Below are 14,796 nucleotides of genomic sequence, written 5' to 3'. Positions count from 1 at the left end.
TAATATGCTCCAGATTCAATTGAACGAATATAAATGTTTTTTCACAGTTTTTCGAATGTGCTTTTGGATAATAACTATATCAATAAAGACTTCAACGCAATGACATACTTTATGAATGTAAAATCGTAAAAAGTTCGATTTTAGAAAGTTTTTGAAAAAAAAATCTCAATTGAAAAGCGGCCATGTTTTACTGACTTGTGTGATTTCGAGTTTATTTCTCTAAAACTGTTATGTTTACATCTTTTCAGTATTTTGTAGCTAGTCACTTTTATTTGAAAAATTTGCACGATTTCTCAGAATACCAAAATCAGCTGCTCCTTTCTGATAGCATTTCCGAAAGTATATCATAACTAAGAAGTCGACCCACCAGCAATTTTTGAAGATGTTTAACCCCAGGTACACTATAAGAAGTCTTGGTTATTTTATTGGCGTTGATATTATTGATAAAAGCTATACTATCAATGATAAGCAGGTAAAATAGTTATGAAAACATCAGTTCTCAAATTTCTTTTCAAATAGTTTCAGAATGATTTCAGTTGTACTGTTGCAGTTCTTTGTACTATTCTGATAACGTTCATGACACCGTTTTATATAAAAACAGTTTTGAGAAGACGAAAGATGGAAGTATTCAATAAATGCAAAAGTGTTATGAATTACATTGCTTTAGCTTCGCTTCATCCTGCAATGTATTGTATATTGAAAGTATTTTGTTTCTTTCTGTACAAAATGTATGTATTTCGCTTAGAAAAAGACTATGAGAAACATTACAGCACAGAGTTTGATTTTCCTGTGACAAAACACTGTAGCACCATGCGTAAAGCAACTCGAGTGTTACTGAATACTGCGATATTAGCACGATCCTTCACATTTTATTGGAACATTAAGCTTTTCCAATATTATCTGGTTTTGTGCGGTTCTTTTCTCAATAGTTTCATTTTTCTACTTGCTGTTCAACGGTTCATGATTATTTTCTTACCAATTAAAATGCAATTTCTTATAAAACCGTAGGTTGTTGATAGGATATTTCTAAAAGTGTTTTTTTTCAGAACAGCCATTCGTATCTACTCAGTGTTGATTCTAGTTGTTTCATTATTTATAAGATGTTTCATTTATCTTTTATTATACGGAGCCGTGACCTATAAAGATAAGATCAGGGAACCTGCCAAAGTGTTCAACAAGTTCAGCTATTGTTTTTTTGGATCTCTCGTATTTGTATTTATTTTATATTTAGCGTTGTTTGTAAATATTTTCAAACGACCAAGGCAAGATAGGCGGAATAAACCAGAAGTTGCACTTCTTTATGAAGGTCTTCCAATATTATTTGCAAACGTTAGTTTCAAATCGGTAACTTCAAAGCAACAAGCATTTTCAGATATTTATACTCTATTACACCATCTACGAGCTGGATAATAAAGATTTGTATTATTGTTACATAAGTTATGAAATGAGAAGAATTGTGCTTTTCACAGCTGTCATCCAATTCACTTCAATATTTACCTTTGAGAAGATTATCAAGTTTTTCAAAACCGACTTCAGAGCCATGGCTTATAGATCCTCTGCTGTTGCGCCTATTTTACCTGCAATAACTTGATCTAAGTATTCAAGTGTTTTTATGTGTAACAAAATAAATTTTATTTTACTCACGGATTCAAGTTCAAAGAAATATCACAGTATTTTTAAACATTAACAAAAGAAAAAAAAATCATTTAGTGATTAGAACGTTTTTGAACAGCATGTCCAGGCTGGAAATGTTCGCGTGGACAAGATGGTTGTCTTGGTTGGCTGGAACGTTGACGTGGATCAGATAATATGTTAGTCTCTTGACAGGCATGACGGCGTAGACTTGGATCAGTATAAAACCCTCGTGGTCTCGATTGAGGGTGAGAACGTAGATCAAAAAGATGTCCAGGTTGGTTGATCCGAACTTGTTGACGTGGATCAATTAATTGGTCAGCCTGTCCGGGGTGACGGCGTACACGCGGGTCAGATGGTATTGCTTCATGATGAACCCGACATTGAAGACGTGGATCAGTTGGTTGTCCTAAACGGGTTGATGGGCGCTTCGAGCGGGGATCAGATGGTCGGTCCGCTAGAGATCGCTGTTGATGACCCCGATCCATTGGGCGGCTGACTGAGTTCAACTGGCGTGGCAAGCTCGGCGGTTGTTGTGGTTGAGTCGGACCAAAGACATACTTCCAGAATTGAACGTTTCGGAAGTGATTATTGAATTTCGCAGAGATAATTGCAGCTGAGCTCTGGAATCATAATAATAAAAAAAATGATAATAATATAAAAATATTTTGAAATTCAAACACTTACCGAGCGGACCCTATGCTCTCTACTGAACCAAACTGATGTTCCTCTATACTTCCCTTGAAGTGACCAGGAAAACTGAACTGCCGCCAGTTTCCTATCCACGTATTCGTTCATTGGCTCAGGTTGCTTTCTCAATACAACTTCGGATTTTTCCGTTTGGACAATACGCCAACTTTTCTGCAAATATTAATATGATTAAAAACTGACAATAGAGTTGATTGTGTACTTACCAGACTCCATATTGGGTCCCCTTTGACGATATCAAGTGCCAACTCTTTAAGCGATTTAACCATTACCGGGAGGAAAAATAGAGAGAAAAGAAAAAAATGAACGGCCGCTGTCGAAAAATCAAAAAAGTAGAAATACGAAAAAGAGAGGACACGTCGAGAACTGTTTGCATATCATAAAACATAAATTTCCCAGAAACACTGCAACGGGCTTTTATCTTTTTGGAATAATATCAGAGGAAAAAAATGGAAATGAGAAAGCGAATACGAAGTTCATCAGCAAAGTAAAGCGTAGGATTCCGGTTTTGTAAAGAACGCCGACTGCAGGGGTTAGGTACAGAGATATAATTAGAATTAATTCGGCGCTTACCAAATTGTTTATTAGTCTGGAAGTGAACCTAAATGTAAATAAAAGAGAAACTGTAAATATCATCAGAAAGGAATAATGATGAAGGTCAGTTGCTCGCTATTGCAAAAGATATGAGAGATAGTTTTTTAATTAAAAAAAAATAAATATGTTGTACTCCACACTAATTTTTAACCATTTTTAACCTTGAATTTTTTTGAAAAGATTTTACTTTTTTTAAAGTTCAATTTTTTGATGCATAACTAGTTTCTGATTGAATTCAGACAAAAAGTAAAAAATTTGACGTCTTCGGAAAGATTTCAAAAAATTTCAAATATTCTTTAAAAATTTTGTTCAAAAGAATTTTTGATTTTGGCTCAGCCATAATATGGAAAGGATCCGTTATACTTAATATGGAAAGGACCCTACTGAAATAATGTCTAGTTAATTGCATCATTTTTCCATATCAACAAGTTACTCATCGAGCTTCCCAATGCTTGTTTGACATTCATAGTATGTGGTCGTTGGCAATTCTCTCTTTTTGAAGTTTTTTGGTATGTCCCAGTAGCAAGTTGCGTTTTTTGAAAGATCCCAAGTATATTCCTCGTTCCATAAATTGAGTCGCTTCTCAACGCTCCACTGTTCTTCAATCAGTTCCGAAAACAACTCGAAAACTTTTTCTAAATCGTTTATAATATTGTGATAAGTCAAGTTTTACGTCAATACCCCAGAAAATAATAAAAATGAGAGGAGATCATGGTATATGTCTCTATCACATGTGCTAATAACTTCAGTCTCATCTCGAATTATTCATTCAGATGGCGTTTTTGCGTAAATGCGGAGGTTTATCTTATTACCGTGGGTTTTACCTGAACATCCGCTTAACAGTGTTATTGAAGTTGCTGATCGAATAATGAATTTATTTATTTTGGCGTAATGCAAGCTTCTTATACGATAACCGGGAAAAGATATGAAGGACATGTTAGTGGGATAAAATTACAGTAATTACACGAGTTCAAAGTGAGAAATTTAGATAAATCCGATGATGTTTTGTTGGTTTGGAATGACCGGGATGAAAACTTCCATATATGGTAAGTCACAAATTAGTCGGCGATATTCCAGGGATTCTAGTCTACATGATTCCAGTGAAACATTATAAAATGAGTGATCCATATTCAATGTCTTGAAGCATCGAGATATAAAAGCTTTCGATTCAAAGGGCTTTTATATTTCGATGCTTTAAGAGATACATTAATCTCTATTTTTTTTTGAAAAAACGACGGCGGTGTCCAATATCTCCTATGCTTGCTTTTTTTGGTAATAAGTGTACATAGATTGGAAAAGTTTATAGGTATATCTATACCTTGTTTTTGATAACTTATTAACAAGAATATTTCCCTCTTTAACAAAATGTAATTTTCCTAAAAGAATATGACTCGAGCTCATATTTTCCACAGAAAGCATATCATCGGATTTCTGGTCAGAACAGAGTAGTGGATTATTCAGACTCATACAGGATTTTTGTCTAAAGCCCAGGATGTTGAATTTGGGCGTAATGAAATATGTGGGAGGATTTCATTGAGCGGTTTTCATCAATCGTCTTAGATTTCTCATCTGTGATTTCCGTGATTCGGAACTTAGAGAAGTCGTAGGCTTGTTGAAAAACGATATGGCGGTGAAACTTCATTCATTTTTCTAGTTTCATTTGTTTAGTGGTTTTTCAAAATTTCACCAATTTTTTTTCACCAAACACGAATACTGAATTTTAATAAATGTTGAAATTAAAATTGACAAATCATTTGGAGTTCTCTGGCATAACTTTCCGAATTGATGATCAACAACATTTGGTTATCATTTCCTTTCAAAACCCTTTTTAGACTTCGGATTTCCTGCCCCGCATCCGTTTTCTAAAGGCTTTGAAAAAAGGAAATTAATATGAATAGAAAGCAAAAAAGAAGAAATATGTTTACATTTATAGATTCATGAAACTCAGGTATCGCATTTCAATTCTCATTTTTCTCATTTCTGTTAAGCTTACTATTTCGAAGTCATCCTTTTTTTTCTTTTTAGCTTTTTTCCGTTTTGCTCTAGTCTTCCAAAAAAATGTCTGAGATATTCATTTTCTAAAAAGTCCGTGACTGTTACTAATGGAGACATTCCTGCCGAGACAGCTTCCTTCCGTTCTCAAAGTCCCATTCTCTAACAGTCCTCTCTGCTCTTTATGAAAAAAAGCGCGAAAACGAAGGAATGACGGAGAAATGTTACCGAAGCGGAACAAATCGAATGTGAGACATCTTTATTCGAATACATGCACGCTCTATTTTTATATGCCTCTTGCCTTTAATGAAAATTTTTTTGTAGGTCACAAACAAATGTTGCTCTCAAACGTTTTCTCCTTCCCTTTCGTCTTCATTTTCTTTCTTCTTCCCTTTTTTTGGGCTCTCTTTTTTTTGCGTTTTTTTGTCCTCATTTGAAATTCAGAAACGATGACGATGATTCTCGACGGTGTGGTGAGTGGTGACGCTTTCTTGGGGTCCCGACACATTTTTTCTTTGCTTATTTGGAAAATGTGTATTTGTGTTCTAGGAAGTCTGTAGCATTCGTTATCGGCTAGTATAAAACTTAAAAGGCGGCTCTAGGAATCAAATGTGACGGAGCGCATCACCAACTTATTCTATGTATTCTTTCACTCTCAAATTCCTGTCCACTCAATTTTTGGCTCCGCCCATAACAAATTCATATATAGTCCCGCCCATGTTTCTTAGGCCACCTGATGATCAGTTCAGATCTTCTTAGGGAGGCGCTCTCTTCATATTTCAAACTGTAATAACTCAATTCGCTTTGTCTCATTTCAGAGTTTCATTTTTCTATATTCTATTCAAGTAGCTATGCGAAATTCTTAAGATATGATATGTGAGAAAGAAGGAAATCGTAAACAGCGGAGACTCACTACTTTGTCATAATATTCCGCATGCTCCTATAAATGTGGAACATTATGACGTGGACTCCGTAGGAAAGCTCAGCTCCGAGGAGCCGCTCTCATCTCATTTCCCATTTCCTCTTGATCACCGTCATCTTCCGTCTTCTTTCATACATTTACTCTTTCTTTCTGTCTTATTCAACATCCTTTCGCGGCTCACTGGCTCAACAATTTCCTCTGGATTCCTCTGGATTTATAAGAGGGAAAAATAAGAAGAAAAAAAGAGAAAAGCGAATGAAAAAAAGAAGAACATCTCCGTCATCTTTTTTCTCTCCACCCCACCCCATCAAGCTCTATAGAAGAGAATGTGTTCATCTTTATTCAAAATCTTTTACGCATTTTTCACGTTCTCCTTTTCATTTTTCGGCTAGTCAACGATCATCATTCATCTCATTAGGAAATATTCATTCTCCTCCTTTTTTCATACTCCTGCCCACAACGTCTCCTTTTTCTTCTCGTTAGCTCTTTTCTGCTCGGGACTCTTTTTTGACTTTCATCTTGAGTCTCACGCACGCGCGCGCGCCATTTTTTGTGTCCATACTCCCACACCTGGTTGACTGCATTAGAAAACAACTTTTTTGTTCCTCATCAAGAATCTTGATTCGATTTGAAATGGCAGACACTTTTTTTTCTCATAACCTTCCAGACCTGTGTTTCACATCATCGAACTATCATTTTTCAGCGCAGTCAAAAAAAGTCAACATGATTATGACCGCCGAGGACCACTACACTTACGAGCTCGAGAAATTCGAGTTTGTCAAGTACAAGTTCGTCAGCCTCCGCGAGAACTTGGTAACAGCCACCTTGTCTTGTACTTCCTAAATCATCTTGTTTTCCAGAGAATCCTTCTCGATTTCCTCAACAAGATGGGAAATCATCCAGAGGAGAGAATCGACAACTACCACATCATGAAGATCAAGACTAACTTCTTTATAGACGAGATCGACTTCAATCTGCAGGGAGAATTCCCATTCGGACATCTCAGGGTGAGCACTCACATTTTAATAGAGCGTGGAGTTGCTAGGGACCGAGTCTATTTTTGCACCCAGACAATATGTCTTTTCAGGAGTACTTCAATGTCTATTCCAACTTCTACAACCGCAGCCGCTCGGAGCTTATGGAGGTGATCCACGAGATCAGCCTCAACCGTCAACTCATCTGGTAAACAAGCACTTTGGTTTGCTCTGCAGTTTTGAGTTGATCAGATCTTTGATTTCCGTAATTTGTCTTGATAAAACTTTGATTTGTCGTAAATCTCTGGGGTTTTTCCATTGGAGAACCAATGTTTATTTAATAAAAGTCTTTTGAACAGAATATGGAATTTGTGTAATAAAACAGAACAGAAAATGCAATATTATAAATTAAGGCCAGTAATGGAAACAGTAATTGCCAATTATGGAACAATGAGATGATAAGTCAGCACCGATTGATAGTAAAGAATGAAAAACGTTTGTAAACCAGATTAAAGGAATTTTCAATTACAATTTATAATCTACAAAAGGGTACAAGGCAAGTAAAACGTTAAGAAATTACAGAAAACACATAAGAGACAAATCCAAACAGAACAACTGTAACAAAAGTGTACAGAGCTGACTCCGGATCATCCTCATCAAGAATAGTTTCAGGTACATCGGTTGTTTTGAGTTGTAATTTCTGAAAACAAAAGTATAAGAATTCGAAAATTCAAATATATAAAATTCACCTCTAAAATCCCAACAATTGTACCATTCCCTGTCTTTAAGCAATCATCAGCCAATCCACAGTCTGATAATGAGTCTTGAGGAGTGTTGGTATCTCCTCCTAGTAGATCAGTTGTCAGGATTTCCAGAATCTTCAGAAATTTCTCTCGAGTCCATGACACTTGGAACAACAACGTGTACTCAGGCTGTAATTATTGACTTTTAGTTATACTCTTCGAAGTTTATGATCATTTTCCTATTATTCTTTTCGAATGTCAATTGACTTTTTAAGAAACTTCACTAACTCTACACCGATAACGGAATAATGATAATGGCTTATCAGTTTCTTGTAGAAGGTGTAAACACTCATGAAATTTGTTTCGAACTTTTGCGGAATGTTTCACAATAAAAGTCATCACGTCATTAATTTCTGAAACTCACCAGTAATATTCGCTTTGTGTTTTTCCTCACGGTCCTAGTTTTCTTTTGAATGTACTTTGTTTTTTTCTCAAACCATTGGAGTAAGCGCAACGGGTAGATAAGGTTGGTTGAAGACTGAAAAAAAACTAGGTAAGTCGGAGAAAAACATTATCATTAGAAAAATGAAGAATCTCAGATAAAAATCTATTCTATTATAACTCACCACAATAAAGCAGACTAATGTGATCAGGTTATCAAAAATAATGATGAAGGTGTGACAGGTTCTCAAAGTGTCCATGTCGACCCGTGATGAAAAGGCAATCTGAAGAAATAATGATTTACTAGAGTGAAAGTATGCCCTTCACAGCTCAATGAATATCAAAAGGGTGCACAAACATAAGAAAAGAAGAACCAGTGTGTAAAGGGAAATATCGAAAGACGGAATTTTGTCAAAGTAAAAAATCACTTCACTCTCATCTGATAACAATTTTCAACAGAACTTTAAAATTTTCTGCAATTTCCTAGAATTATCGGTAGGAACTAAATAAATACTTTGTTTTTCTAAAGATAGTTAATACGGCAGTAAACCTTAATGAGCCTACTTACAACTCAAAAAAACTTTCTAGAAATAAACTCTCAATTCCAAATCAATTTTTTTAGGGATGAGTGTTTTAATACGCTTATGCAACAAGAAAGGTGAAAATTAATGTTTGTCGTCTTTTTTTGTGTCTCTAGATGTTCAAAATAACTCGAGAATCGTATTTTATACAGTGCGTCAATTGAAAGAAAAAAGCATTGAAGGTTTTTGATTTCAAAGAAAAATGGTGTGATTCAATTGTCATACCTGTTTATGTTACGGAAAAGTCAGTTTTGAATAATAAACTTTGAGAGAGAAAAAACTCAACGCAGCTTTACGCTTTCTTATCTATGCAACACCACGTGATTGAAAAAAAATGTTTAAGGGGTGGAGACCTCCTGTTTCGAAATTGTCAGTGTAACATTTTTTATCAAAGGGTTGCTCACCCTATACCTATGTTTGAGGAGCAGGAAGTTACTTATATAAGTTATCACATTTTCTTTTTTTGAAATGTTTCACAACTTTGTAAACTTACGTTAGAAAAGGAAGCAGTATACAAATTCCAATGACGTTGGACATAATTGGTGAACTTCTGAAATTTAAATTATTAAGACCATCCACCTGCAAGGGCAATCACCACTTTGACAATTAAAATCCTGAAAATTAATATTTATAACATGTTTCTTTTTTTTGTCAACTCACCAGTACGTCGGATCTTCCGATGTATGTAATGTGATCTCAATTTTTGAAAATGAAAATCTCTGCAGGTCTGGAACACTTGAAAACTCAGGTTGCATATTTTGTGGAAGTTTTATTGGAAGTAAATGCAAGTCAAATGGGAAATTTGATACTGACGGGGAATTGTGCTAATTCTTGCAATTATCCGTTTTATATAAATCGAGTCAGAATCCAAAAAGAAGGTAGGATATTTTGTTGGAAGGAGGCATTGAAAATTTTGAGTGAAATTTTTGAAAGAATTTTGGCAAATTATATTTGAGATTCTGCGTCGATTCAGATAAGAAGGTTTAATTTTGGAAATAACGTTTTGAATTGTCTTTTTGGCATAAACAGTTAAATGGAGATCTCGAAATCGGAAGGAACATCGGGCCGAGTGGACAAAATATCAGTGTCACTCCGGTCCATATCGTGCCAAGATCTTTGTCTTTATGGGGTTCTGGACGTATTGCAAGGTGTTATAGAATTGGAGACTGTTGTAGAGCCATGAGGGCTCTACAGAAGAATTCATCCAAACGAATTTCCTGTTAACAAAGTTTGATATATGCCTTTCTTCGTCGCTCATGTCTTTTTCCACATCCGGCAGGTCGAAAAGGGATCGGAATCCCTCGTAGGCGTGTGTCTCTTCGACATACATCAGAAATTTGTAGAGTTCGATGTATCGAACTGCGATCTCTTTCTGCCAGTCCTCGATGATCTTCATGAAAACTTTTTGGTCGTTCTGAAAAAGAAGAAATTGAGATCGTGAAACTGTTTAGGATTGATTTTCACCTCAAAGACTTCAGGGGTGATTAGATGTCTTTTGTCTAGCATTTCCATAATTTTACGATCATTTTCCATGAGAACGTCGGCGAATCGAAGTACTCGAGTGAAGGGGAAAGGTTGAGCTTTGATAACGAAATACTGCAAAAAGACATTATGCATTGGTAATTTGAGAAATTTAATGGTATCATCTCATTCTCAGTTTTTTTCTTATGATTACTCACTGTATAAACTCACTCACCAACTCATTGACACAAGCTTTCAAAATTTCTTTGGTTGCATCATTGACTTTTGTCTGTTCTTCGGTCATCTGAAGATCTGGGCGGTCGTTTGGAATGCAGAAGACAATTTCGCGACTCATGAGGGGAGACATGTTTGAGTTGAAAACTAAATCAATTGATTAAAACCGATAAGACAACAATTTGAATTAAAAGTAATCAAAATGGTGTCAAACCAGCTGGGTATAAAAACAAAACATATATGAAAAACAGGTTCAATCATTTATCAGATAGTACAGATTGAATGAGAGAGGAGTGGGGAGTCAGTTGAGAAATGGATGATGGAATAGAAGAAAAAGGGATGGATTGAGAAAAACTGACTCAGGAGGAGAAGAAAAAGTGTTCAGTCACATAAATTAGAGTGGTGATGTTAATGAACTTACATTTTATTAGAGTCATGCCAGGTTTTTACTTACGTCATGAATAACTCTCAGAAAAGGTGCCTTATATATCGACACGATGGTATACTCATGGAGATAATGAACTTAGATGGTGTAATAGAGAAATTGAAGAATTGTATCAAGAGAAAAATTAAAATTCAGTTGTTAGTGAGATACACAGAAAAGAAAACCCCCAGATGAAGATGTTACTACAAAAAATCAAAGTCTACGAAAAAGTTAATGACACCAAGAATAAAAAAAACCCCATGATTATATAAATGTGTTTGTCATAGTCCACCTTCACAGCTTCTCGTATTCTCCACCTTTGAGAAGACGAACAAGAAATCCTGGGACTGGGAACACTTTTCCTGGTCCATCGAAGACGACGAAGATTCCGAATTCAGCAAGTTTGTGGGCGAAGCAGACACGGTAGAGGCATGACTTGAGAGCGCGGATGAGAAGGTCCTTGGCAGCCTGGAAATGAAGAATATGATTTAAATGAATTAGAATCAGAAAACAAATTCTAATCACCTCATTGTTTCCTTCTGCAGTCTTGACCATCGCATCGAACTTCTGAAGAGTCAATCTTCTCTCCTGGTCCCACTCAGCCGATTCGTATGCTTTCTCCGCATCATCACAAAGTTGAACGATCGAGTCCTGTAAGAAAGTTGCTAGCTTACATAATGATAATGTAATCGAGCAAGTTTCTTACCATTTTTATCTCGACTTTGACAAAAAACTCGGCGATTCTCTCTTCTCTTGACATAGCCATCTTTTCGAAAAGATTGTTCTGGAATAGAAGATCAGAAATTAAATAGCTACATAAGTCAACAGGATAGATATCAGAAGGTAAGAGAACCTTTCTTACAAAAATATGAATTATAATATCTTGCAAGCAATAACTTTATACAAAGAAGAATAGAAGTGTCTCTCGAATTCCACATTTTCACATTTCGAAAATTATTTCTGACGATCAAGATTTGGAGATCTCTCGGCACGATTCTTGGCTTGCTCATATTCCTCCCGAATACGGTAGTATTTTTGATGGAGCCATTGAAAGGCCTCGCGAGTTTCCTGAAAATCAAGATAACTAGTGCGCCGACAAAACAAAAAACTGTAACACATGCTAATTAAGCCACCCATTTACAATTTTCCGAACGCTCCCTTACCATAGTGTTACGTCCCTCGTCAACAATCGGCTGGATCTCGGCAATTTTGTCTATGATCGCTTTTCTCCAGTTTCTTGAGAATCTATGCTGGACGAGATACTTGGTCATTGTCGTCAGCTCGGTGATCATGCGATTTCCATTATCAGTGGTGTTGGTATTTACCATTGGCTGAAAAAATCGGAAATGATAAACTAGAAATTATTCTAGAAGCATACAATGTGTTCTAAAATCTCCCCTCCTGGAAGTGCACGCATCTTCTCGACTTGAAGAAGAAGCTTTGCGTGCTCATCGGAAATCGTCGGCATTAAATCACGGATTTGTTTCTGAAAATGTAAAACTGGTATCAGAAAATTCTGAAAATCAAATTTTACGTCGTTCAAGTCGCCAACGCGGTAACGTCTTCCAATTACGACAAAGAACATCAAATTGTAAATACTCCTGTCGAAATTTTTTGGGACTAACAAACTGGAGGAGCAGTCCATCACAATTGACAGCTCCTGAACCATCAAAATAAAGAGAATAATATATTAATCTATTGCTAACAGTTAGAGTCACAATCTCTCCAATTTTTCGGTAGCACTCCGATTCGAGTGGCTCGAAAGAACGGTTTTTATTCTGCTCTCGCATGAGGATTTGACTGTCCAATTTTTTATTTTTTGCTAGAATGCAATTTTCCATCTCCCGGAGAACACTTAACATTGCCAACGACTCTTCCTGAACAATATCACTATAGCATCACTATCACTATCACAACATTCAAAATTTACGTATGTCATTCTCCTTCCAAAGTTACTATCTGAGCAGTAGATTTGTTGAAGACACTCTCTTATATTATCAGAAATTGCCATCATATATGGGTACCATTCGTCCAAGAAGTCCCAACCACCAGTCCACATGTACTTTCTGATGGAGGTATTCTGGAGGGAACGGAAATGTGAGGGAATGTAAATAGTGAGTTTTGCAAACCGTACATATAATTTTAAGATTATATACTTCTAGGCCCGGCTTCAAAAAATGAATTTTTTTTTAATTTCATACCGAAAATGTGAAAATTTCTCAAGCCGTTTCAAAATTTCTTCTAATTCTGAATGCTACACACTTGACTTTTTTTGCAAAAAAAACTCTAAAAAATCCAAAAAATTGGAATTTTGGCGCCAAGTACCCGGGCTTCCACGAGTATGGTTGAAACTACTAATTAATTGTTTCAACGGTATAGTTATCAGAGAAAATCCTCCATTTTTCTTCAAATAAAAACAATTTTTCACCTTTCCCATACAAAATAAAAATAAACATTTGACCCGAAAACCTACCAAGAGAGCGATGACGGTGACAATTTGTGCATCGATAGTTGCATCAAGCTGGGCTTCCGGATGGAGATCCAATACAGCGTTCATCATTGTTTATCCCTTCAAAACATCAATCAATATGTACAGTTTGAAAAGGAAGAAAAAAGAAGAAAAAAGGAGAAGAAGACATCGGGCGATAAACAGTGAGAATGAAAAAAGAAAGTGACATGAGGGTAAAGATGAAAATGAATAATTGTCTAATGGTAACAAATTAGTGCTCTTCCTCTTTCTGGCCAGAGAGAGAAAGAGAGAAATGATTAATACTGTTTTATTAGAAAAATAAATAAAAAGATTATTGGTTTCTAACAAGGGTAGTATTTAGTGGCGCGGAATTCAAACGGCTTACTAATTTGGTTATAGGTGCTTTCAACTTTAGGAAATCCATTTCTGAGATTTAAACCAGCTTAATGTCGCTGCGAGCCACGTTATGAGATCTCAAACTTGTCAAAACGGGTTTTGTTTGCAGAAATGGACTCCCCGGTGTCGAAAGTACCCATAACCAAATTTATAGATCGTCTGAAAGCCGTGCCTTCAAATATTTTCTTTGTTAGTGGGAATATTGAGACGAGAAGGTGAGCGGACAGTGGTAGGTATAAAAAGTGCCAATCTTTAAAAAAAAACTTTAAAAAAGGATTTGATTGCAAAGCAGCAAGGTCCAGACTCAATTTCAGTCAAATTTAATAGTTTGAACAGTATTGGAAAGTTGAAAATTAAGATTTGCAATTCCAGGAAAAAATTAAATTGGGTGAAGCATGATTCTAGAAACATGAGCGATTTTTTAGAAGTTAGATCATTCGTCAAATGATTTTGATATCGAGAGAAAATCGTATAGCTGTACTTGGGTGGTGCCGACCCAAAAATGTTAAATGTGAGAACTGTCTTTGAGGGATGATGTCAATAAAGCATGTGTATGCTTCGTTCTTTTTCTTCAGAATAAAGTCATGTGAGTGAGCGCCCAAAAAGTTGTGCATCGAATAAATTGTATGTTGAACGGCTCCATTTCTTCAGCTAATTATTACGTGCCGCTCTGAGCAGCTAAAAAATTTTCTTCTGATTTTTCGAGAATTTCGAAATTCTAAAAAACAAAGAGTAGCGCTGGATATAGGACGCCTGGGGACGTCCAGCGTACTTTTCTCGCGCGTCCAGGATAGTCATAAAACGGTTAACAACAAAACTATATTCTTAACACTTTGGAAATCTCGTCCCCAGCTATGTCTTCAGGCTCTGTGAAAGTTTGGCTACTCTCCTAATTGTTTTCCAAAACGACCGGAAAAAAGTGAAAAGTCCGATTTCAAGCGCTTACAAGGGGTTTTAAAGACAGTTAAATTTCATTACTCAAATCTATAAAGTTGGGCAAAGGTACTTTCGACTACGGGGAGTCCATTTCTACCATCAAAACGAGCTGAATTTTTCTGCAAGCCAAGTTATGAGCTTTCAAGTTTTTCGAATGGCCAAGCTTTTCAAATGGAATTCCAAATCGGCTGCATATACGCCACCCCCGTGGTTTCACATGTGTCCCCCAGCGATACTCCTGGGCTCGTACGTTAAAAATGAAAATATGCGTATACTATTTGCCAATTT

The 14,796-nt window shown here is 36.1% G+C and overlaps 6 protein-coding genes across 6 annotated transcripts; 1 reads left to right on the top strand and 5 right to left on the bottom strand.

Annotated features, from left to right (window-relative positions):
* Positions 1 to 1,706: 1,706 nt before the first annotated feature.
* Positions 1,707 to 2,609, bottom strand: GCK72_025075 (uncharacterized protein; the record flags this gene model as incomplete). The annotated part of the gene is made up of 3 exons (XM_003094449.2): positions 1,707 to 2,255; positions 2,320 to 2,493; positions 2,547 to 2,609. The coding sequence occupies 3 exons, from the start codon at positions 2,607 to 2,609 to the stop codon at positions 1,707 to 1,709; spliced, it is 786 nt and encodes a 261-aa protein (XP_003094497.1).
* A 3,962-nt stretch (positions 2,610 to 6,571) lies between these two features.
* On the top strand, positions 6,572 to 7,034 carry GCK72_025074 (uncharacterized protein; the record flags this gene model as incomplete). Its single annotated transcript, XM_053736182.1, has 3 exons — positions 6,572 to 6,661; positions 6,709 to 6,855; positions 6,936 to 7,034. The coding sequence occupies 3 exons, from the start codon at positions 6,572 to 6,574 to the stop codon at positions 7,032 to 7,034; spliced, it is 336 nt and encodes a 111-aa protein (XP_053579748.1).
* A 356-nt stretch (positions 7,035 to 7,390) lies between these two features.
* On the bottom strand, positions 7,391 to 8,266 carry GCK72_025073 (uncharacterized protein; the record flags this gene model as incomplete). Its single annotated transcript, XM_003094475.2, has 3 exons — positions 7,391 to 7,522; positions 7,572 to 7,754; positions 8,192 to 8,266. The coding sequence occupies 3 exons, from the start codon at positions 8,264 to 8,266 to the stop codon at positions 7,391 to 7,393; spliced, it is 390 nt and encodes a 129-aa protein (XP_003094523.2).
* Positions 8,267 to 9,674: 1,408 nt separating this feature from the next.
* On the bottom strand, positions 9,675 to 10,415 carry GCK72_025072 (uncharacterized protein; the record flags this gene model as incomplete). The annotated part of the gene is made up of 3 exons (XM_003094457.2): positions 9,675 to 10,001; positions 10,052 to 10,183; positions 10,284 to 10,415. 3 exons carry the CDS (start codon positions 10,413 to 10,415, stop codon positions 9,675 to 9,677), a joined length of 591 nt encoding a protein of 196 aa, XP_003094505.2.
* Positions 10,416 to 11,000: 585 nt separating this feature from the next.
* On the bottom strand, positions 11,001 to 11,472 carry GCK72_025071 (uncharacterized protein; the record flags this gene model as incomplete). Its single annotated transcript, XM_003094447.2, has 3 exons — positions 11,001 to 11,174; positions 11,232 to 11,357; positions 11,413 to 11,472. 3 exons carry the CDS (start codon positions 11,470 to 11,472, stop codon positions 11,001 to 11,003), a joined length of 360 nt encoding a protein of 119 aa, XP_003094495.2.
* Positions 11,473 to 11,660: 188 nt separating this feature from the next.
* GCK72_025070 (uncharacterized protein) lies at positions 11,661 to 13,266 on the bottom strand (the record flags this gene model as incomplete). Its single annotated transcript, XM_053736181.1, has 6 exons — positions 11,661 to 11,774; positions 11,870 to 12,037; positions 12,085 to 12,192; positions 12,332 to 12,583; positions 12,637 to 12,786; positions 13,180 to 13,266. The coding sequence occupies 6 exons, from the start codon at positions 13,264 to 13,266 to the stop codon at positions 11,661 to 11,663; spliced, it is 879 nt and encodes a 292-aa protein (XP_053579747.1).
* Positions 13,267 to 14,796: the final 1,530 nt, after the last annotated feature.

This window comes from Caenorhabditis remanei, chromosome X, assembly GCF_010183535.1.
Source record: "Caenorhabditis remanei strain PX506 chromosome X, whole genome shotgun sequence".
Taxonomy (NCBI): domain Eukaryota; kingdom Metazoa; phylum Nematoda; class Chromadorea; order Rhabditida; family Rhabditidae; genus Caenorhabditis; species Caenorhabditis remanei.
Note: the sequence above shows the minus strand (reverse complement) of the source record. Positions and strands in the feature narration are given on the sequence as shown.